This window comes from Mandrillus leucophaeus, unplaced genomic scaffold (assembly GCF_000951045.1).
Source record: "Mandrillus leucophaeus isolate KB7577 unplaced genomic scaffold, Mleu.le_1.0 Scaffold123, whole genome shotgun sequence".
NCBI classification, from domain to species: Eukaryota; Metazoa; Chordata; class Mammalia; order Primates; family Cercopithecidae; genus Mandrillus; species Mandrillus leucophaeus.
Window position 1 is genome coordinate 993,075 of NW_012100654.1, and position 23,458 is coordinate 1,016,532.

A 23,458-nucleotide genomic window follows, 5' to 3' on the forward strand; every position below is an offset into this window, starting at 1 on the left:
TGAGGCAGGAGAATTGCTTGAACCTGGGAGATGGGGGCTGCATTGAGCCAAGATCGTGCCATTGCACTCCAGCCTGGGCAACAAGAGTGAAACTCTGTCTCAGAAAAAAAAAAAATTAATATAGTGATAATATACATATTCTGCTATTAAAGACCAAGAACAATGCCTAGATTGATCCCTTAAGTAATTAAATTTTGAACTGTGCAATACAGTTTAGCATGTCTTTGGAAAACAATGTCAGAGCTGGAGAAATACCTAAGAATTAAAACTTAAACCATAAATAGTACTAGTATACCTTAGCACAGCTAGGTAGGACATCTAACAAAAGCATGCACACGTAATAAAAAACCCACAATTTTGCTTTAACAGAGGAATAAAGTAAAATGGCAATATACACAGTATTACTTTGCTTAACATTTTCCTTAAAAATATTTGATTTAGGCTGGGCATGGTGGCTCACACCTGTAATCCCAGCACTTTGGGAGGCTGAGGCAGACAGACACGAAGTCAGGAGATCAGGAGATTGTGACCACCCTGACCAACATGGTGAAACCCCGTCTCCACTAAAAATACAAAAATTAGCTGAGGGTGGTGGTGCGCACCTGTAGTACCAGCCACTCGGGAGGCTGAGGAAGGAGAATCGCTTGAATCCGGGAGGCAGAGGTTGCAGTGAGCCGAGATTGCGCCATTGCACTTCAGCCTGGCGACAGAGCAAGACTCCATCTCAATAAATAAATACATACATACATACATACATACATACATACATACATAAAATGCATTTAATCGCTTATTTTTCTTAGGCCAATTAATTACTCAGAGCTCCTTTTAATAGATACTGCACTCGTAACACATATATAGCCACACAGACAATCAGAAGAAGATCCAGTAGTTATAAGATTTACATTTGCTAATTTTTTTAATTGGATTATTGGCCTCCAATGAGGCCCTTTAAGAACAGGGCTAGGAAAACAATTTTCAGGGCCTAAAAAACAAGCATAGCTGGAATACAAGACAGATTTTTGAGAGGTACTTATTCACCTTTAATTTCACGCGGTCCATAAGGAAAACAGAGATTTTTCCCAAAATGGGATTTGTGGCACCTTTTCTGTTTTCCCAGGGAGTTCCAGGCTACTAGAAGTTATTTTAGGGTTTTTTATGCATGCATTAAAAGTGGCAAGACACAGTGGAGAAATGAAATTTTGACTGAGAAAAAAACTTTTTTCAGGAAAACCAGATTTATGAAGAGAAAAACATAAAGGTCTTTTGAATATATTTTCTTGGATATCCATTTTAATTAAGCTGAGTGCTCTTTTTTATTAAGGGTAAGGGTGGAAGTTGGAATTATATAAACGTTACGCCAAGTTAAATTAAAGGATTGAGTTATGTGCAGGAATTCCCTGTGATAATGAGAGGGATTTTTAGAGAAAGATCCCAGAAGCTGTTCAATCTGCCACAAATCAGACATGGAGAAGGGGACATGAATGTGAGCAATGCCTTTTACCCTGGCCACTTCCCGGAGAAGGAGAATGGCAGAGGAGGTTTCATTGGTTGGAGTAGTTTTTGAACCAGTGGAGAAAGAGGAAGGGTGGGGTTTAAAGTTGAAGAAACCTTGAATATGGGGAACCTTTTGCCAGAATCTCTGAGATGCAGCTAAAGCAGTGTTAAGAGGAAAGTTTATAGCACTAAATGGCTTCATCAAGAAAATAGAAAGATCTCAAATTAACAAACTAACTTCACCGAAAGGAACTAGAAAAACAGAACAAACCAACCCCAAAACCAGTCAAAGAAAAGAAGTGAAAAATTAGAGAACTGAATGAAATTAAGATGCAAAAATCCACACAAAAGATCAATGAAACCAAGAGTTGGTTTTTCAAAAAAATAAAAATAAACAAGATCAATAGACCACTAGCTACATTAATATACAAAAAGAGAAGATCCAAGTAAGTATAATCAGAAATGGCAAAGATGACATTACAACCAATCCACAGAAATTAGAAAAGATTTTTAGAGAATACTGTGAACAAATATATGGACACAAATGAGAAAATTTAGAGGAAATGGATAAATTCCTGGAAACACACAATCTTCCAAGACTGAAGCAGGAAAATATTGAAATGCTGTAATAGACCAATATCGAACTCTGAAACTGAATCAGTAATGAGAAAAACTACCAATCAAGGAAAGCTCAGGGCCAGACAGATTCACACTGAATTCTACCAGACACACAAAGAAGTAATGACACCAATCCTATTGAAAGTATTACCAAAAAATTGAAAAGGAGATCCTACCTAACTCATTCTGTGAAGCCAGAATCAGCCTAATACCAAAATCTGGCAGAGACATAACAAAAAAAGAAAACTTCAGGCCAATATCCCCGATGAACATAGACACAAAAATCCTCAACAAAATACTAGCAAACCAAATCCAGCAGCACATCAAAAAGTTAATATACTATGCTTAAGTGGGCTTTATTCTTGGGATGCAAGGCTGGTTTAACATTCACAAATCAATAAATGTGATTTGCCACATAAACAGAATTAAAAGCAAAAACTATATGATCATCTCAATAGATACAGAAAAAGCTTTGGAGAAAATCCAGCATCTCTTCATGATAAAAATCCTCAACAGATGAGGCATCAAAGGAATATACCTCAAAATAATAAGAGTCATCTATGACAAACCCAAAACCAATATCATGCTGAACAGGCAAAAGCTGGAACCATTCCCCTAAGAATTAGAACAAGACAAGGATGCCCACTCTCACCACTCACATTCAACATAATACTGGAAGTCCTAGCCAGAGCAATCAGGCAAGAGGAATAAATAAAAGGCATCCAAATAGGAAAAGAAGAAGTCAAACTAACTCTTCACCAACAATATCATTCTAAACCTAGAAAAGCTTAAAGACTCCACCAAAAGGCTGCTAGAACTGATAAACTATTTTAGTAACACTTCAGGATACAAAATCAAGTACAAAAATCAGTAGCATTTCTGTACACCAATAATGTCCAGGCTGAGAATCAAATCAGGTACACAATCCCATTTACAGTAGCCACAAATAAAGTGAAATACCTATGAATACAGCCAATTGAGGAGGTGAAAGATATTTACAGGGAGAACTACAAAACACTGCTGAAAGAAATCAGAGATTACACAAATAAATGGAAAAACATTCCATGCTTATGGATTGGAAGACTCAATATTGTTAAAATGTCCATAAAGTCTGAGGCAATTTACAGATTCAATGCTATTCACATGAAACTACCAACATCGTTCTTCACAGAATTAGAAAAAACTATTCTAAAATTCACATGGAATCAATAAAAAGCCTGAATAGCCAAAGCAATCCTAAGGAAAAATAAGAAAGCTGGAGGCATCACATGCCCTGACTTCAAACTATTTTATCAGGTCATAGTAACCATAACAGCATAATACTGGTACAAAAACAGACACATAGACCAATGGAACAGAATAGAAAACTCCAAAATAAAGCCACACACTTACAACCAACTGATCTTTGACAAGGCCCACAAAAACAAGCAACAGGGAAAGGACTCCCTAGTCAATAAATGATGCTAGGACAGCTGGCTGGCCATATGCAGAAGAATGAAACTGGACTCTTTTGCCATATACTAAAATTAACTCAAGATGTATTAAAGGTTTAAATGTAAGACCTCAAACTATAAAAATCCTAGAAGAAAACCTAAGAAATACCCTTGTTGACATCAGCCTTGGCAAAGAATTTTTGGCTAAGTCCCCAAAAGCAATTGCAACAAAAACAAAGATTGACAAGTGAGACCTAATTAAAATACAGAGCTTCTGTACAGCAAAAGAACTATCAATAGAGTAGACAGTCTACAGAATGGGAGAAAATATTTGCAAACTACACATCAGGCAAAGGTCTAATATCCAGAATGTATAAGAATTTTAAACAAATCCACAAGCAAAAAACAAATAACCCCATTAAAAAATGGGCAAAGGACATGAGCAGCCACTTCCCAAAAAAAGATATATAAGCAGCCAACAAAAATATTAAAATGTTCCTCATCACTAATCATTAGAGAAATGCAAATCAAAATCACAATGAGATACCATCTTACACTGGTCAGAATGGCTATTACTAAAAAGTCAATGAACAACAGTCCTGGTGAGGCTATAGAGAAAACAGAACGCTTATACACGGTTAGGGGGAATGTAAATTAGTTCAGCCACTGTGGAAGTTTCTTAAAGAAAAGTTTAGAGACTTCTTAAAGAACTTAGAACTACCATCCATCCCAGAAATCCCATTACTGGGTATATACTCAGAGGAAAATAGATCATTATATGAAAAAAACACATGCACTCGTATGTTTGTTGTTGGACTATTCACAACAGCAGTGACGGAATCAACTTAGGTGCCCAACAATGGTGGATTGGAAAAATAACATGTGGTACATATACACCATGGAATATTACACAACCATAATAAAAGAGTGAAAGCATGTCTTTTGTAGCAACATGGGTGGACTAGAGGCCGTAATCCTAAGTGAATTAAGGCAGAAACAGAAAACCAGATACTGCATGTTCTCACTTGCAAGTGGGAGCTCAACACTGAGCACACATGCACATAAAATGGGAACAACAGACACTGCAGACCGGTAGAGGGGGTAGGAGAATGGGTTGAAAAAACTCCGTTGGGTACTGTGCTTGCTACCTGGGTGCCACATATTCATATATCAAACCTGCACTTGCACCCCCTGTTTCTAAAATAAAAGTTGAAAGAAAAAGAAAACTACACCAAAACCTGAATAGGACATTTGTTACAAGGAAGTATTTGACACATCAATATTTCTTTTCTTCTTTTCTTTTCTTTTTGCCTCACCCTGCCCTGCCCCGCCCCGCCCCGCCTTGCCTTTTTTTATTTTATTTTATTTTATTTTTTGAGACATAGTCTCACTCTGTTGCCCAGGCTGGAGTGCAGTGGTGGAGTCTCAGCTCACTCCAGCCTCAACCTCCCAGACTCAAGTGATTCTCCTGCCTCAGCCTCCCAAGTAGCTGGGACTACAGGCATGCACTACCATGTCCAGCTATTTTTTTTCTGTAGTTTCTGTAGAGATTGGGGTCTCACTATGTTGCCCAGGCTGGTCTTGAACTCCTGGCCTCTAGCAATCTGCCCACATCAGCCTCCTAATGTGCTGGGGTTGCAGTCATGAGCCACTGGGACTGGTTCATGTCAATATTTCTTACAAGCATAGATTAAAAAACAAACAAAATACCAGCTCTTCAAATTTAAAGACATATAAAAAGGTAATATATCATGATCAAGTGGTATTCATTCCAAGACTGCAAAGGTGGCTTAACATTTAAAAATCAATCACTATGATCCACCACAATAAAATAAAAATCTCATGACCTACAGGAAGAACATTTGGTAAAAGTCAACTCCTTGCCATGATTGGCAACCAGAAATATATTAATAAGACAACTTTCATAATATGTTAGTCTATCTACCAAAATTTCCCAAAGCTAACCAATGGTCAAATATTGAATGGTCTCTTCCCAAGGTCACAGGAATGAAACAGGAACTACTATCACCACCTGTATTCAATATTGCCAAGTGCAATAAGGAAGTAAATGAAATGAAAGACTTCAGGATTGGAAAGAAAGAAATAAAACCAACATCATAACATGATTATATACTTAGAAAATCACAAAGAATCTACACAGTATGAAAATTTATACGTGAAGCAATTAAGGTGCTGGTTAATACAACGTCAATGTACAAAATCAATTGTATTTCTACATGCTAGCAACAAAAAAGACAAACAAACCAATTTTTAAAATGGGTCAAAGAACTCAAATAAACATTTCTCCAAAGAAGGTATACAAATGGCCAAAAGCACATTGAAAGATGTTTAACATCATGATTCAATAGCAAAATACAAATCAAAACCACAATGAAATACCACTTCACTACTACTAGGTAGGTCAGCTACAATAAAACTTTAGGGTATGTATCTTCACCATGAGAACAAAAGACATTTTTAAGCTATACTAAATGCAAAGATAGACAAACTGACCAAAGGTTCAAAGATAGATGTATACATGTATGATCCTTTTCAATGAAGAAACTTCTTTTCAGTAACTAGTGCTGGGTTAATTTTATATCCATATGGAAAAAAAATTCTGGACTTCTACCTTACATTGTATGAAAAAATCAATTCCAGAGGGATTGCACATCTAATGTAAAAGCCAAAACAATAAAGATCTTGAATGACAAGGAGAACATCTTCATGAACTCGGAGTAGGTGAAGATTTTTTAAATAGAATACAAGAACCACTAAACATAAAGGAAATGTTTGATAAAATGTACTATATTAAGTTTAAGAACGTCTGTTCATCAAAAGACATCATACGAGGATAAAAAAGGCAAACCACAGAATTAGGGAAGATATTTTCCATACGCATATCTGACAAAGAACTCATAATCTAGATGATTCAAAAACAAAACAGAAAAACAAAACAAAAAAACTCCCTTTCAATAAGAATAAAACCACACAGACAAAAGATTTGAAGAGCTGATTCCCACAAAAGGATATACAAATGGCCAAGAAACATAGGAAAAGGCGATCAACTTCATTGGTTATCAGGGAATTGCAAATTAAACCCCAATGAGACAGTTGTATTTTATGTTAGGAAAAGAGCTAAAATGAAGACACAAACCAAGATGGAGAGCACATGGAAGTGGAAACTGGTACAACCACTATGGAAAACTGGCAGCATCTGTTAAAGCTGGAAATTTTCACACCAATGACCCAGCAATTCCTCCCTAAGTACATACCTGACAGAGATGTGTACATATGTACCATGAAGACCATATGCAAGAATCTCTGTAGCATCCTATTTGTAATACCTTCAAACTGGTAACTACCCAAATTCCTTTAACAGTAGAATGAATAAATGAACTGCAGGTCATCCACTTCTGCAGCAATGAGAATAAACTCACTACGACTACATGCAACCACAAAGATAATGTTAAGGGAGAAAATCTGCAAAACACTGTATGATTCCATTTATGTAAGATGAATACATGTAAAGGGGATACATATACATATATCAGGCAAAACCATTTGATGCTGTTAGAAGTCCCATGATTCTTGGTGAGTGTAGTGACTAGAAGAGGCTCAAAGGGCTCCTGAAGTTTTTCTCTTTCTCGTGGTGATTACAGTGGTGTGTTCAGTTTGTGAAATTCATTGAGCTACACATCTATGATTTGTGTACTTTATGTATGTATGAAGTATACATTACTTTAATAAAATTTTCCAAAAAAAAACTTATTTTGGTAAATGGACAAGTTAAAGAAATGTATTAAGTGAATAGTAGTTTAGGTTTTACAGATATGCGTGAGGTGAATGAATGACCAATCTTTGGAGAATATGCATGATTAGCTAGGCTTCATTCCACACATCTTCCTTAGTGGAACCCCGTTCCACTTTTCACCACCTTCATCCTCAGGCCTGCCCACCCAGGCCCCTTTTCTGTTACAGCTCAGTTGGACAGTCCCTTCGGCAGGGACTCCCCTTGCTCCTTTTGTGGCTCCTGGCTCAGAGGAATAAGCCTAATTTGTAGACTGAAAGCCATTTGAGAGATGTGGCATCTTTCTCATGAACAAGTGTGACTTTACCAAGGTGACTTGACCAATGCCATAGAATTGGTTAGTTACTGGAATATGCTCAAATATATCTCAAACATCTTGACACCCAACATTCCATGCCAGTTTGGAAGGTTTCAAAAGGGAATCCCCTAATTCTACAATCCATATCCAGCTCACCCGCTGTGGCACTGAATATTCTGACATTAGGGATCCATTGGGTCGTGTGTACATGTTTCATCTGGTCTCTCTTACAGTGGCAGTCTCCCCTCAGTGGCCTGCCACCCACAGAGCCACAGAGGGAATTGGGGTAGAGCAGGCCAGGTGCCATGAACTGCCCCGTCTTAAACCAGGGCTGGCTTCTCTGAGACCAGCAATCTCTGTCTAATTGCTGCTTTATTCCTTCCCCAAGTCCTTCCAACCCTCCTGCTACCATGAAGATTGCAGTGATTGGACAGAGCCTGTTTGGCCAGGAAGTTTACTGCCACCTGAGGAAGGAGGGCCACGAAGTGGTGGGTGTGTTCACTGTTCCAGACAAGGATGGGAAGGCCGACCCCCTGGGTGAGTGAGCCGACGGAGCAGGGAAGCCGATGGAGGGCGGCCTGCCCGTCCAGGCACAAGGGAAGCAGTGGGTGGGAGGTTGGGAGCAGAAGTCTCCAGGGCCTGTGCTCTGGCTGGGTAAGTGGTCTACCTTGAATCCTGCTCCAGTGCCAACAGGCTGCTGGGCTTTTCTGGAATAAAGTAAAGATGCCCTCCCCACCTGATCATGGGGTGGCTTTAGAGAAGGGCTGTAGAGAAGCCCAGCCTGGTCCCAGGTCCCACACAGAGCTTTTCTGACCCAGCACCCATGCTTGGGAAGGGCTCCATGTTCTGAACTGGGCGTCCATGTTCTGAAAAGTGGGCATGCGCGGCATCACCATTGCTGGGGCTGCCGTCAAAACACACAGTGCTCTGCTTACCTGGCAGAGGACAGACCATGATCACAAAGGTGGTTTTCCCAGGGTGAGGCTTCTCCATTGTACTCTGGATGTGCTGATCCCTGCAATTTCCCCAAATGTGGGGAACTTGACTGCGTAATTTGTGGTCATGGGGAACTGCATTTGCACTCTCCCCTGACATTTTAATTTTTTTAAAGAAAAGAACAAAACCACAGAGAGTACTGAGCCCACCCTGGGAGTTTCTGATTCAGAATGAGGTGGAAAAGTCAGAATTAGGTGAAATTTTTAACCTGGGACAAGTTCCTGGGAGATACTGGTGTCTCTGGTACCAGGAGAAGCACAGTTTGAGAATCACGGGTCTGGGCCACTGCCTTTGAGCTGGGAACCTCAGCAGACAGGATGCAGGGGCCTCAGCTTGGGTGAACAGACCCTCTAGGAACACTGACTGGTCCTTCTCAGGCCTGATGGAGACAGACTGTGGGGCAGGGCTTAAGGACAGAAGGCCAGGATTAGGAAAGGGGGCTTGTAGGCCTGGCCAGGCACAGAGGTATGGTTTGTTAAGGAACAGCCAGCCTCCTTCAATGGGGAAGCTGCAGCCTGGCCCTAAAATCAGCTCCAACACCCAACACCCGATGCCAGCCAGGGTTCAGTCTTGGACCTGACCACCGGTGACCCATGACATACCCTGACCCCACCACAGCCTGGACCTTACACCCAGCCACTAAGTGACCACTGATCCCAGCTGCTGACCCTGGACCCAGACCAGACCTGGCTGGGACTCCTACTTGACCTTGATCTCAGATGTCCTGCAGCAGTATTTCATTAGTCACTGTTGGACAGCTTTTGCAAGTGCAGTCCAATCTGCTGACATCACATCCCACCCTCTCTCAAAACCACCAGACACCAGGACAGAATGACAGAGGAGGCCGGAGAGGAGGGCCAGTCCCATCAGCGCCCAAACATCACACCAAAGGCTCTAACAGAGAACTGAATACAAAGAAGTGTTCCTTGGGTATTGAAGAGTGGAAGGCAGAGAGCTGGAAGTTATCAGGGACAGTGACTGCAGGAAGCAGCTGCCCGCTCTAAGGCTAAGATAAAGGAGGAAGCTTTAACTACAAAAACTTGGGAGCTTGGGCCTGTAATCCAGGGCTGTGAGGAGGGCGTGCTGGTGATGGGGCAGAGGAGGGGCCCTCCAGGCTGTATCTGGGCCCGGGGTGGGGTGTGGGGTGTGTGCATATTGAAGCTAGTTCTATGGATGATGGAAAAACTGATTTAGCCATTGCTCTGGGAAGGAACAACTGTGGCTGGGATGAAGAAGCTGGGCTAGGGGAGGCTCACTGGACAGGAACCTGAACAGAAAGGAGTGAGGATGCCCTTGTTACCCTTCTTCCCCTTATTCCTTCATCAGGGAACAGCTGACAAAGCAGAAATGCCATCTGCAGTGGGGCAGTCCCCATCACAGAGAGAGCAGTAGAGGGGACCATAAGACAGTAACTCAGTGATGGGGATGGCAAGGCCTCAGGAGAGGAGCGAGGGCAGAGGTCAGCCATCTGGGGCCTGGAAGAGGGAGGCACTCAGAGGTCCTGGAGCTCAGCAGAAGTCAGAGCAGGCAGGGTGGTCCCCAGAGCCTCATGCTTGGCTGGTGCGTCTGTCTGTGTTGCCCAGTGGAGACTGGCTGGGGGTGGGGGGTGAGGGGGGTGGCATAGAGAGAAGGCCCATGGGCCGCTCTGCTGGGAAGGCAGAGTTGGCCACATGTGGGTGGGTGATAGAGAGGGGCCAGTTTCTTATCCACCATCCCACAGGTCTGGAAGCTGAGAAGGATGGCGTGCCGGTATTCAAATTCTCCCGGTGGCGTGCAAAAGGACAGGCTTTGCCTGAAGTGGTGGCAAAATACCAAGCTTTGGGGGCCGAGCTCAACGTCCTGCCCTTCTGCAGCCAGTTCATCCCCATGGAGATAATCAATGCCCCCCGGCATGGCTCCATCATCTATCACCCATCACTGCTTCCTAGACACCGAGGGGCCTCGGCCATCAACTGGTGAGATGGGGCAAAAACACGGGGGGCCATCCCTATACATGTCCCTCCATCAGCCTGACTTGTCTCTTTCCATTAGCCCAAAGCATTTCTAGGGATGCAGAGTGGGCATTGTGCAGGTGCTTGTCCTGTGGTTGCCAGCTGTCAGCCACAGAACAGGCTGTGCAACGTTATCGATGACAGAAGGCTCTGGGAGCAGGTGTTGCTAAGCACTCTGCACTCCCACAGTTATCTGAGAAACTGGCACTGTCAGTGTTCCCATCCCCCAGCTGGGACAGAGAGGGCACCAGGAGGCGCAGGGTCCAAGGCGCCAGTCCAGGCAGTGGGCTGGGGGTCCTACTCTAACTTCCACTACCGCTGCTCTGGGCAGCACACTATGTAGAAAGAGATAAACGTGGAGCAAAGGATGGCCTCCCCAAGGTAGTCTGATGTGACAGAATTCCCAAGAAGACAACAAAGGGGGTGACAAGGCAGATGGGTGGTCAAAGAGGGAAAACATTTGAGTTGAGAAAAGAGAGGATTCGTAGTCAAACTGGTCTGTTGGGAGTCAGGCTCTTTGATCTTTGTTGGTGTCACTTCACTTTTCTGGACCTTAGTTTCCCTATCTGTAAACCGAGTATACCTGTTATCCCTGCTGTGAGGACTCAGTTACATAAGGCATATAGGGCTTTTAGCACAATTCCTGGCCCATAGTTCTTATCAGTACATGCTGTTTTCCTTCTTCTATTTCCCGCCGGAGCCGGTGTCAGTGCTACCCCTGGGAAGAGAGGGCCTCCTAGAGGGTGGCAGGCCCACGGGCCTGCACCCAGGGCGTCCTCCATGGCCCTTCGCCGCAGACTCCGGGTTTCACTCTTCTGCTTCCTAGGACCCTCATTCACGGAGATAAGAAAGGGGGCTTTTCCATCTTCTGGGCGGACGATGGTCTGGACACCGGGGACCTTCTGCTGCAGAAGGAGTGTGAGGTGCTCCCAGATGACACCGTGAGCACGCTGTACAACCGCTTCCTCTTCCCAGAAGGCATCAAAGGGATGGTGAGGGCCTGGAGCCGGCCGCGCCCTGCCCACCCGGACGCACACTCAAGCACCCTCCCTAGACCCAGCCCACTGCTCCTGGAGGCCAGGAATCTGTTCCCCAAATTCAGGATTCTGGAGGGAGAGAGCTCTCACTTTAAGGTTTTAGGGGCAGAATTAGGACAAACAGTGTATTGTATTAGGAGGGACTCTTGCTCACAACGGACAGACCCCAACTCAAAAAGCGTTTGGCAAAAAGGGGACATTTTGGGGCCCGTTTAATAGACAAGGCTAAAGGCAGGGACTGGGTCACGTCCTGCTGAATCCAGGAACTTCAGCTACAACATCATTAAGTTTCTGTTTCTCTCTCCTTCACTCGTTGATTCTGCTTTTCTCTGTGTGATTAGCTTCATTCTCAGTTTAGCTGCCCTGAATTAGAGGAAACATAGCCACTGTAGCTCAAGGACTCTAATTCTTGATTCCAAGAAAAGAGAAACACTTTTTCTCCTAGAATTCATCAATCACAAATCAGGGGAGATTGTGATTGGCCAGTTTTGGGGTCATGTGCTCCTCATGAGCCAATCACCAGCTGGGGTGATGGAGTACTCTGATAGGCTGCCTCAGTCACATGCTTCCTGCTCGGAAGAGCTGGGAAGGCTTTGACCTGTGGTCACACGGCCTAAGCCAAAGGGCGGCTCAGTCACATGGGCAGCTGGCACTGCTGAGAGGCAGAGTAGCAGGCCATGGGCCTGAGCCCACAGATGGAGATCATATGTAAAGGCTGCTGGCCCCTGCCCGAGGGTGGGCTGACAGGGACAGCCAGAGGCAGAGGTGCTGTCCAGGCATGAGGCAGGAGGGACGACCAGAGGAAGAGGTGCTGTCCAGGCATGAGGCAGGAGGGACGGAGGCCCTGGGAAGCCCTTGCTGTTTGGGCACAGCACGAAGCACAGCGGCAGCGTCCACCGTCCCCTCATCCTCAGCTCCTGGCCATTGCCTTTTATTTTTCGGTTGTGTTAAACTTGTCTTCCCCCACAGACTGACCAGCTCACAAAAATAGTTAACAAAGTAGACTTGCTGGAGATTTAGTGGTATAGAGAAGGGGCTAACCTGTGCTTCCCACGGCAAGCAACTCAAATACTCCTTGGAGCTGCACTGTCCAACAAGGCAGCCACTGGTAACATGCAGCTATTAAATTCATAAAATGAATTATACTGAAAAATTCAGTTTCTCAGTCTCAGCCACATTCCAAGTCCCCTGGCCACCATGTTGGACCGTGCAGACTTGGAATTCGTCCATCACCACAGAGGGCTCCATCGGGCAGCCCTGCCTCAGATGCTCTGACACTCGGTCACTTCCTGTTCTTGGCACCTCCCCGTCTCTTCCTGCAGGCTCTTGCTCACATAGGCTCAGGCTCCTTGGCTGTCCTGTCTCTCCCCTGATTCCTTTCCCACCACCTTCCTCTTTCCTGTCACAGAGAAACTATTTCCTGCTTCATCTCAGACCTCCAAACTTGCACCTTCAAGCCCACCATGGGGCTCAGGACCCACTCTCCTTACAAGGCAGAGAAGGCTTAGACAGCAACATGGACATTTGTATCTGTGTTATACCTGCAGGGCTTTACTGTTTATATAATCTAAGATCTCAGAAGATGTAAGATCTATGTAATCTAAACCTTTGCCAGGTAGAGAGGACGGGTCTGCGTCTGTTGTGCAATAGAAGTTAGGTTCACACTGACTCCCTTGTTCATATGGCAGGTGTTTCTTGGGTGCCTGCTGTGTGCCAGGCAAGTCTGGTCAGTCTGGGGAAGGGTCCAGGCTCAATGTAGGCCCTGGGGCTGGGAAGGAGGCAAGGTCCTACTGCTGGGGATAGCAGCCCACTGGTCTCCCCAGGTGCAGGCCGTGAGGCTGATCGCTGAAGGCAAGGCCCCCAGACTCCCTCAGCCTGAGGAAGGAGCCACCTATGAGGGGATTCAGAAGAAGGAGACGGCCAAGGTGAGTGCTGGGTCCCTCGACACCCTCATCCTGCCTGTGAGCAGACTGGGGTTGTAGAGGGCAGCCTGAGGAGGCTGGAGTTCAGCCTAGATGGTGCAGGTTGTAATTCTTTGAGACCAGAAGACAGGGCAGCCCAGGTCAGGGATGCATGAAGAGAGCCGTGGAGGAGGAGGACCCTGGCACCTGGGAGGGCAGCAAACAGGTTCATTGAGGTCCATTCCAGGTTCTTTCCTGTTCCTCTTTAGGAGGAATGGGAAGGCAAAGCCCACAGGGAGGGAGAAGAGTGGGAGTTAGGGGGCAAAACATCAACCATAGTGCGAGCAGTCTCTATGCGAGGGACAGTGTGGGTCTCTGGAGCAAGAGTCGGTCGAGGAACCTCAGAGGCCTGTGGGCTGTGTCTCAGCTCAGGAGTAAGGGGTGCTGTGTGGGGACCCACAGGGGCCCTGCCAGTGAGCAGAAGCAGGTGGGGCCCTATGGGATGGGCCTGAGCACATTGTGCTGGGGCATCTGTGTAGAGTCTAGGCCATCTTGACAGCAACAGAACATTATCTTCCCCCAAACCATTCTGAAGTCTGCTCAGCCCATGAGAGACTGAGGGTCAGAGAGCACCCAGAACTGGGGGCAACAGCTCAGGGACTCCTGCAAATGTCTAAGAGGAAGCTGGGGTTACCGGCTCTCTCACAAGAGCTTGGTCCACTGTCCAGACTTCATCAGGGTGGGAGGGGAGTGAGAAGAGACCAGCTGAGCACACACCCTGCTCCCCACAGATCGACTGGGACCAGCCGGCAGAGGCCATTCACAACTGGATCCGTGGGAACGACAAGGTTCCAGGAGCCTGGACAGAGGCCTGTGAACCTCTGCAGGTATGTCCCTGCATGGCTGGAATCCAGCCAGGTGCATTGGTATATCCCACTGGCCATAAGACTGCCACACATGTTTGAACTGGTTGGTATAATAAATAGCCACTGCCCTGGCCCCTACTCCCACTGGGTGCCCCTTAAACATCCCCAGGAATGACAGACCTACCCAGCCTCCAGTAGCTAAACGATAGATGTCCTACATAGCTGGAAGCCTCCAGGCCCTTGTAGTGCCCCTGGGGCCCAGCTGTATTGGTTGTGAAATATTTTGAGTCTCACTGCTGAGCTTGCGGAGACCCGAGGCCCAGTGCTGACTCTGAGTTGGCCTCAGGCAGGGTGGGGCAGCACATTCAGGGCCAGGCTGACCATGGGCAGGCCAGATGCTAAAGATGGGGAGCCTTGGGGGTCACAGGCTCTGGTGAGGCATCAGGGGTGGCAGGACTGTGTGTGGTGGTCTTTGTGCAAACCTTGAAGGCAGTCTTGTCCCTGACACAGTCTCAGACTGTCCAGACCCTTGACCCTCAGCCAACTGCCCAGACCGTGGCAGGAAGCCTGCTGTCCTCATCAATGCAGAGCCCTTTGTACTAGCAAATGCACCTTCTGATCAAAGCAACCACTCCTCGGCAGCACCCTGAGAGCAGATGGCCTCACTCCATGATGCCTGGAGCACGTTCTCCCCCAGTCTGTGCACCTGGTCTGAGGCCATGGGCCAAGGAGAAGGGGTTATGGGGCCAAGGAGAAGGGTCTTATTGCAGAGTTGAGGCAGACCTGCTATCAGCTCCTTGAGGCCACTGAGGCTCCTCCAGGTCTCGTTTGTGCCCCAACAGAAAGGTCCTCAGGGGTCACATGGGCTTTGAGCCGGCTCCCAGGTCTCAGCTGCCCCTAGCCCCTCTCCCCCTCCCAGCCCTGCTCAGACCTGCCTAGGCTGCTGGCTTCGGGGACTTCTTCTCACCCACCATCTTCCGGTTTTTCTTCCCTTGACAGAAACTGACATTTTTCAACTCAACGCTGAATACTTCAGGCCTGGTGCCCGAGGGAGATGCTTTGCCCATCCCAGGAGCCCATCGGCCAGGGGTGGTCACCAAAGCGGGACTCATCCTCTTTGGGAATGATGACAAAATGGTAAGGGCATGGCTGTGGGTTACTTGCCTGCTCAAAGCCACCCGTGCTCCTGTCCTTGGACTCAGGCCTCGCGGGAAGACCCTAGGCTCCTCTGGAGAAAATGGAAAAATCCAGACCCAGGAGGGACCACCGACCCTCATCTGTCCCTGACCGCCTGGCTGGCCCTGAGCAGAGGGTGTCCGAGGCAGTTTACCCACTTCTCTGTTCTGGGAAAGCTGGGCTCCCTACCCTTCCTGGCTAGGCACCCATCTCCAGGCTACTGATTTTCTACACAGACACAGTAACAGTCTGATCTCTCTTTCTTTCCCCTGCACAGGCTGGGCGCCCTGTGTGGGTGTCAGAAAATCCAGAATCAGAGAGAAGCCCTCCCAGGGAACCTGGGCTCAGGGCCTGTCTGTGGTCTATCAGAAGCACCTCTGGGCATGGGGTCATTAAGCCTCTGTGCCTCAGCTCCCATCTCTTTGAACAGGGATGCCGTGGGGACTTAGCATGTGCAGCGCCTTGGGAGCCATGCCGGCCACCTGCTCTTGTTATTAGCAGACTACAACTCAGGGTACCAGCAAACACTGATGGAGCACCTTTTATGCCAGAACAATGTATACACATTAAATTTAATCTGCCCAATAACACTATGATATATGTATAAACATAATATCCTTATAGAGGAAAAAAACAGAGATTTAAATAACTTGCCCAGCATCATCCAAGCTAGCCCGTGGCAGAGCTGGGATTCAAACGCTGAAATTCTGCCTCCAAAGCTGTGATACTGGTCTTGGCCATGGTAGCTTCCTGTTCATATGCGCTGTACTACTCCTTCTCACATGAGCAGCCGGGGGTAGGGAGAGGGCAGGCAGGGGTCTTCCCACACACTGACAGGTCTGGACAAACCCAGTGGGAACGGTACCCCCAGCCGTGTTGCTGTGTCCAGCCAGCTGGAGTGAAGCATGGCAGTTTGGGGCCTGGCCTTTGCTCACTCTTGGTGTCCAGTCTGCTGTGCTCCCCTGTCAGAAGGTCTAGGCTGCCATTGATGTCTGCAATGTAGTGTTTTGGGTATCCAAGATTGATATATGCAGTTGCAAGAGAATATCTGTCTGTGGTCAGGTTCCCTAGAAGCAGCACCTAAGGTAAAAATTCTTGTGCAAGTGATTTATTGAGACAATGTTCCAGAAAATCATGCCAGGCAGTAAGGGCAGAGGAAAGTAAAGCAAAAGTAAAAGTTCAGGAGAAGTCTAGCCTGGGGCTGCTCCCAGGGTGGGCTTTGGAGTATTAACTGCACTCTCCAATTATACCTGCCTGTCCCCACCTCTGGCAGCCTTTGGTTTCAGTGGCCCCTGGGGTGGGGTGGAGGACCCCCCAGGCATCGTCCCTTGGCCTCTCTGTGTTCGGGAGCTCTTATCCATCCACAGCAAGCAAGGAGGGGACAGTTCAGGCCGTTATCATCCATCCCTTGCTGCAGCTGGAGGACAGGGCACCAGCCACGGGGTCTGAGCGGGGCACCCACAGCGTCTGCCCAGAGACCCGCAAAGACAGCAGTGCGAAGAAGGCAACTAAGTGTCTAAGAGGAAGCTGGGGTTACCGGCTCTCTCACAAGAGCTTGGTCCACTGTCCAGAGGTGGTCAGGGTGGGAGGGGAGTGAGCAGAGACCAGCTGAGCACACACACCCTGCTCCCCACAGATCAACCCAGAAGACCTTGGGTTGAAGCATCTCTCAGGCATGCCCTGTGGGGTCTGGCTGGGCTTTAGCTTGCAGAAAGCGCCAGAACATCTTTGAAAGGCAAAGGGGCGAGGGTCAGGCCGAGAGGCCCGTTCCAGTTCTGGCAGAGCATGCATAGAGGGTGCCATTCTTCCATCGCCACTCTTAACGCATAGAGACATGCACCCACCCGTGAGCTTATCCATAACTCTTTTTTATATGTGTTTTTTTCCTGGCCCCTAACGAAAGCATTTGTTGAAAAACTATTGATAAACAAGCAGGCCCCAAACAATTCAAACATGTTATTAAATACAGTAAATCTGAGGCAGACACTAGAGTATCCCAGAGTCATGAGCTGCAATGGGGGTAGTTCATGTCTGGCAGCCAGAATCCCCTTGAACTGATGGCTGGACGCAGGCTCTACCCGGGACTAGCTTGAAGTGCTGTCCTGAAGCTGCAGACTGCAGGGCCGGCCAGACCCTTTTTCAGCCTCTTCTCTTCCCACCTCTGTATCCCACACAGGCATCTGGTGATGTTCTCCAGGTGTTTCTGTGGCAGTTCTGGGAGCTGCTGGGTGATTGCAGGATTAGTTGTTTTTCTAAGTTTACTTTCTATGTGGTGCCTGAATGACATTTTCTTTTTTTGATCAGTAGGAATCCTTTTTTATAGAAGTAATAAAGTCATTACACTTAAAAACAAAGTGAAAGTGTGGTGGGAGTGAGTGATGGAAAATCAAGCAGCTGGTAGGAGACATAAGCTCTGCAATTTCCTCTTTGTCCCTGGAATAGTGGCCTCCCCACTGTGAATTCCTCATCACTAACCTGGGACTCCTGCTCCATCCTCATCTGAAGGGTGGAGACAAGGCTGGAGTGCCCGGCACAGCACCCTGTGTGGAACGTCTTCCTCACTGCCTCAGGTCTGACCACAGGAACTGTGAAATCCTTCCTTTTGCAGCTGCTGGTGAAGAACATTCAGCTGGAGGATGGCAAAATGATCCTGGCCTCGAACTTCTTTAAAGGGGCAGCCAGCAGTGCCCTTGAACTGACAGAGGCGGAGCTGGTTACTGCAGAGGCTGTGCGGGTAAGAGGCAACTTCAGGGCTGCCATCCAGTTGTGCAGGTTGTGCCGAGCACATGTGTTCTGCAAATTGCGCTCCCCAGAGTTGGGCAGTGCCAGCCTTCTGTGGGTGTCTGTGTTGGCCCCAGGTGCAGTGTTGGTTCTGTCTTGTCTTGAGCTTTCTGTTGTCGTCTTGCTGCTCCTTCCTCTGCAACTGGGACCCTGGGATCTGGCCAGTTCAGTCTGACTCTTCTAAGGGCTCGTTGTCAACAGTTAACGAGTGAAACAGAAGCTCCTGGAATATTTGAAAGAGTCAGGTGTCAAGCCCACGTCCCCGTGATTAGAATGTGAGCACTGGAGCCTTCCAGAAAGGCTGCACCAGAGGCAGCATCCCGGGCTGTGACCAACACAAGCTGCCTGTGAGGCACACCTGGGCTCCAATCCAGCTTTGCCCCAATGTGATGCTGTAGGGAGCTTCCCTCTCTGAGACTCAGTCTTCTCAACATGAATTTCCATCTACGCTCACTTCCTGGGATTTGTTCCTGACCCTTCATGCTCCCTCCCACTGTATCCTTCTTCCCTGGGTGGAGAGAAGAGAGCTGGGGGAAGACCTTCAAGAGAGAAGAAACAGCAAATGGCAAGGCCCTAACAGGGCAGAGGCCTCCCTGTGTTCAGGGAGTTGCCATGGGAGGGCACTGTAGCTGGAGCCCGGGGGTGAGGGGTAGAGTCAGGCGGGCACAGCTGGGGACCTTGGGTGTTCACAGCACATGTGGGGCAGGGCTCAGCAAGGACGGACGTGAGGCACTTGTGTGATCCAAAGGCGCTGAGAGCCAGTAACTCCTTCTTGAAAGTGGAACACCTTGAATGTCTGTTTTCCAAACATATCTCTGGAGCATTGCTCTGGCCCTAACTTGGTCTGCCCTGGGGTTGCAGGGCCAGCTGGACAGACAGCCCTCCTGGAGCCCACAGCTGAGTGGCTCTGGGGATGAGTTGGGGTCATCTGTTTGTAGATGTAGACTTGAGTCAAAAGATGCTATCTTACAACAGCTGCAGCTGAGTCCTGCATCTGTAAAATGGGAATAACAAGCCCTTCCTCAGTGGATGTTGTGACTGGTAGAGGAGATAACACACATGAAGAGGTTTAGTTCAGTAGCTGGCATCTTTGAGGAACTCAGTACCCATTGGCAATACAACTAAGCATCTTATGAGAAAAGCAGATACTTCTAGAGTGTGTACTCTGGACAAAAGTTCTCAGAAAATGAATTTGGAGAACAGAGACTTTATTCCAGTGACCAGTTTGCAAACCATCCAAAGGCAGCTTCTGGTGTAACAGGAAGGTGCGTTCCTGAGAACAAGGGGAAGGGTGGGATTTTATAGAAAAAGCGCTCACCCAGGTCCCCATTCAAAGGAAGGGTTGAAACCAGTTCTAATTGGTTGGTACAACTGAGCCCTGATTGGCTGGTACAGCTGAGCCCTGATTGGCTGGTTCAGGTGAGCTCTGAAAGACCCAAAGATAAAATGGTGCAGGTTTTGGGGGAACCCAGAGTACATGTGTGACCCCTAGAAAGCAAATGGTCACTTGGCTGTGTTTTAAATTTAGGCCCAGTTAGCTTCTGGGGATCCATCTTGAAGGACTGGCTCTTTCAGGTTTGCATTTGTTCACCATGCACATTCAGAGTTGCAGGTCCTCCTGGAAGAGCAGCGTGTTTATTCATGATAACAACTCTATGCAGTAGGTGCCTTCAGTACCTGCATGTCCCACCTGCGGAGCCAAGGCCTGAGGAGTGGAGTCTGGGCTCTGGAGGGCTGGGCTCGAGTCCTCTAGCTGTTCACCATGCAGCCCCCTAAGGTCATCGCTAGGATGGCTATCATTAGGCCTCTTGCTCACAGCTGCACTCGGCCTCCAGGATGTGTGATCTGGAGACCAATAGGGTAGAGGGAACATGGCCAAGACGAGGAGAGGCCAGTCTGGGGCTGTGCAGCTCCCTGGGGTTGGTGGAGGGGCCTGGCCTGTGACTGTCCAGCAGAACACTCCAAGAGCCCACTGTGGGCTGGGCAGGTAGTGGGCCACAACCCCCTGTGCCCTCCTGAGCTGAGGCTGGGCAGGTGCTGCCCATGGTACAAACGTTGTGTTTACTGACTCTCCCTGTAGTCCAGACTCTGCCTGCCTCACAGATGGAATCCTCACCCAGCTGCTGTCAGCACTGAGGGGCTGTCTGAATTTTGATGGCTTGGTGGGCTTTGGCTTTGTGGTGCACTCAGTGACCAGTCTGCCGCACTGCCCCTCTGTGGCTTCACTCTCATCTGATAAGGGCCCTGGACACTAGCAGTAGCCATCCAGTAGTGGACGACTGGTGGCCCCAAGTGGTGTGGTCTAAGGCAGGTAGATCCTGCCAGTAGAGTGGCCAGCAAAGGTTTCGGGGAAGAAGTGACACAGGAATTGGACCCTTAAGGATGCCCAGGACTTAAATATTTGCTGGGGAGTCAGAGGAAGGTGTCGCCAGCAGGCGAGAGCCTAGCAGAGGCCTCAAGGGGCAGGCAGCAGGTGTGCGACAGACAGCACGTGGCTTGTCGTGGTGTTGATGGTCACCCTGAGGATGGGAAGGGCAGATCCATGACATTTTTCCAAGAAAGAAAGAGGAGAGCCAGGGGTGCTTGTGCCAGGTGTTGGGGGAACTGGTTCTAATTGGGCCTGAACCAGCATCTCATGCCTCACCCCCATCCTGGGCCCACGATTGACAATGGCCTGGAGTTCATCCAGAGAGTGAGGACCTGGCCTGATATTGCTGGGGCCCCTCCTGGCTCCCGCCCCACCGGGCCTCACCAGCAGCCTGCCCAGAGAGCAGTCGTCCCATCTTGACTGCTGGACCGCCTTACAGGGTGCCTTGGCGGGAGCTGAGCACCCACATCCACAGGGCCGACTGGCTGGGCACTACTGCCCTCCATAGGTCCCAGACTCAACCCTTCATAGGACACAGACCAGTTAGCATCTTGGTGAGGTCGAGACCCAGGTCTCCTGAGCCCATGTGTGAGCCTCATAGTCACCGTCAGGCCCACCCTCTCCCCAGCCTGCTGCTACAACACCTGGGCATCGGTGTCACCCTGGGGACACCAGAACCTGAAAGCTAACACCAAGGTGAGTGGGGCTAAGGAGCAGCTGGGCCCTGCCTTTGTAGTCCCCAGCCATGCCTAGAGGCCTGGCACGTCTGTCCTCTACCAGCTGGACTGCCATGGGGACCCCAGAGAAGCCGGGGGTTGAGGTGAGGTGACCGTGAGGACAGCAGCCAGCATCAGAGAGGCCTGGGCTGTGGCAGCTCCTTCTTTCCCAGAAGGTGGTCACTCCAGGACCATTAAGCCTCCTGGGAAGAGGCAACATCTTGGAGGGTACATAGAGAAGCCCAACCTGGCCCCAGGCCATCCACGAGTCTGTTCAGGGGTTGCTGTCCCAGAGTGGCACTTGTCCCCAGCTCCCCTGGGGCCACCCTCTCACCAGACCTTGCTTTGCAGAGTGCTTGGCAGCGGATCCTCCCCAATGTCCTGGAGGTTGAAGACTCCACTGATTTCTTCAAGTCAGGGGCCGCATCTGTGGACGTTGTGAGGTAAGGCCAGGAGTGGAGGGGTCCTGTCCCAGGTACTTGGTGCTGTGTCACAAATCTCTGCAAAACTGAGCAGCAGGAAACAATCATTTGCTTACTCATGGATCATGTGGGCCAGGGACCCAGGAAGGGCCAGTGTACAGGTCTCCTGCATGCACACCTGGGTGGGCAGCACAAATGAATGGTTGCCGGTCTTTATGCGAATGTTAAGAGAGGCGCAGTTGCATGCAGCCTCCCCGGGGAAGTTCTAGGAAGGAATTTGGGAGGAGTTGATTCAGAAGAACAGTACCGAGTTCATGGGGAGAATTGGGGTTATGTATTGTGCCAACCATTTGTGCTGTGCAACAGCGCACCCCAAAACATTGAGATTTCAACCAACACCATGTCCTTGGCTCACAGTTCTATGGGACGACAGTTGGTGCTGGGCTCAGCTGATTTGCATCAGATTCAGCTGCTGTCAGCTGGCCTCACATAAGCTGCCGGTCAGCTTGGGGCTGGCTGGTCCTGTGGTGGTGCTGGGTTCCAGGAGGGAGAGCAGGAGCCCGTGTTCATTGCATTCTGTTGGCCAAAATGAGTCACAGAACAGGTCCAGCTTCCAGGGGTGGGGAAAGAAGCTCCACATCTTGCTAGCAGGTGCTGTACCTTCACATGGCCAAGGCTGTGACTGCAGGGGTGGTCGCTGTGACCAGTTTTGCAATCTACCATGCATGAGCTGGGGCTGAGTCGGCTGAGTTGGGCCTATGTGCTTGGAAACCTTGGGCACTGTGGACCTCTAGTAACTCACTGTGAGGCAGTATGCAGTTTAGAATAATTGTTTTGTAAAAAATATGCCAAGAAGAAGAATGTCAGACACCTGAGAGAATGGTGTCCAGAGGCCAGGCCATACCTTGTGTACAGCTACCGAGCTGAGGATGCAAAGAAAGCAAAACTGCTTTTCTGTAAATAGTTAAGAGTGTATGTCCTTTAAAAAAAAAAAGTGGCCAAAAAAAAAACCCCACATAATACAACATCTACCCTCTTAAAATTATAACTTTACATTGTAGGATTGTTAACTATGAGCACAGTGTTGGTCAGCAGATCTTCAGAACTTTCTATCATACAACTAAAGCTTTCTATCCATTGAACAGCCACTCCCCGTTTCCTTCTCCCCCCGCCCTGGCAACAGCCATTCCTTTTGCTCTATGGAGCTTGGCCACTCTAGTACTTCATACAAGTGGAATCATACAGCATTTGTCACAGAAAATTGACTGGCTTGTTACACTTAGCATGATGTCTTCAAAATTCAGCCCTGTTGTAGCACATGGCAGGATAGCCTTCTTTTTATGGCTGAATCTTATTTCATTGTACAGATAGACCATATTATCTGCTCATCTGTTGATGGACATTTGTGTTGTTTCCACATCTTGGCTGTTATGAATGAATGTGGAAGTGCATGGGAATTTGAGATCCTGATTGCAGTTCTCTTGGACAAATACCCAGCAGTACGATTGCTGGGTCATATGGTAGTTCTACTTTAAATTTTTTGAGGA

General features: G+C 48.1%; 1 protein-coding gene across 3 annotated transcripts in view; it reads left to right on the top strand.

Annotated features, from left to right (window-relative positions):
* ALDH1L1 (aldehyde dehydrogenase 1 family, member L1) overlaps positions 1 to 23,458 on the top strand; it is an 85,485-nt gene that overhangs the window by 15,432 nt on the left and 46,595 nt on the right. The window contains exons 2-9 of one of the 3 annotated variants that reach the window (XM_011971521.1): positions 8,046 to 8,194; positions 10,374 to 10,608; positions 11,471 to 11,636; positions 13,505 to 13,606; positions 14,374 to 14,469; positions 15,448 to 15,585; positions 18,233 to 18,358; positions 21,841 to 21,932. In XM_011971521.1, the coding sequence (XP_011826911.1) occupies positions 8,068 to 8,194; positions 10,374 to 10,608; positions 11,471 to 11,636; positions 13,505 to 13,606; positions 14,374 to 14,469; positions 15,448 to 15,585; positions 18,233 to 18,358; positions 21,841 to 21,932 (1,082 nt within the window). In that variant the 5' untranslated portion in view covers positions 8,046 to 8,067. Of the gene's footprint in view, positions 1 to 8,045; positions 8,195 to 10,373; positions 10,609 to 11,470; positions 11,637 to 13,504; positions 13,607 to 14,373; positions 14,470 to 15,442; positions 15,586 to 18,232; positions 18,359 to 21,840; positions 21,933 to 23,458 lie in introns of those variants that run through there. The other 2 variants (XM_011971519.1, XM_011971520.1) reach the window with 2 other exon arrangements.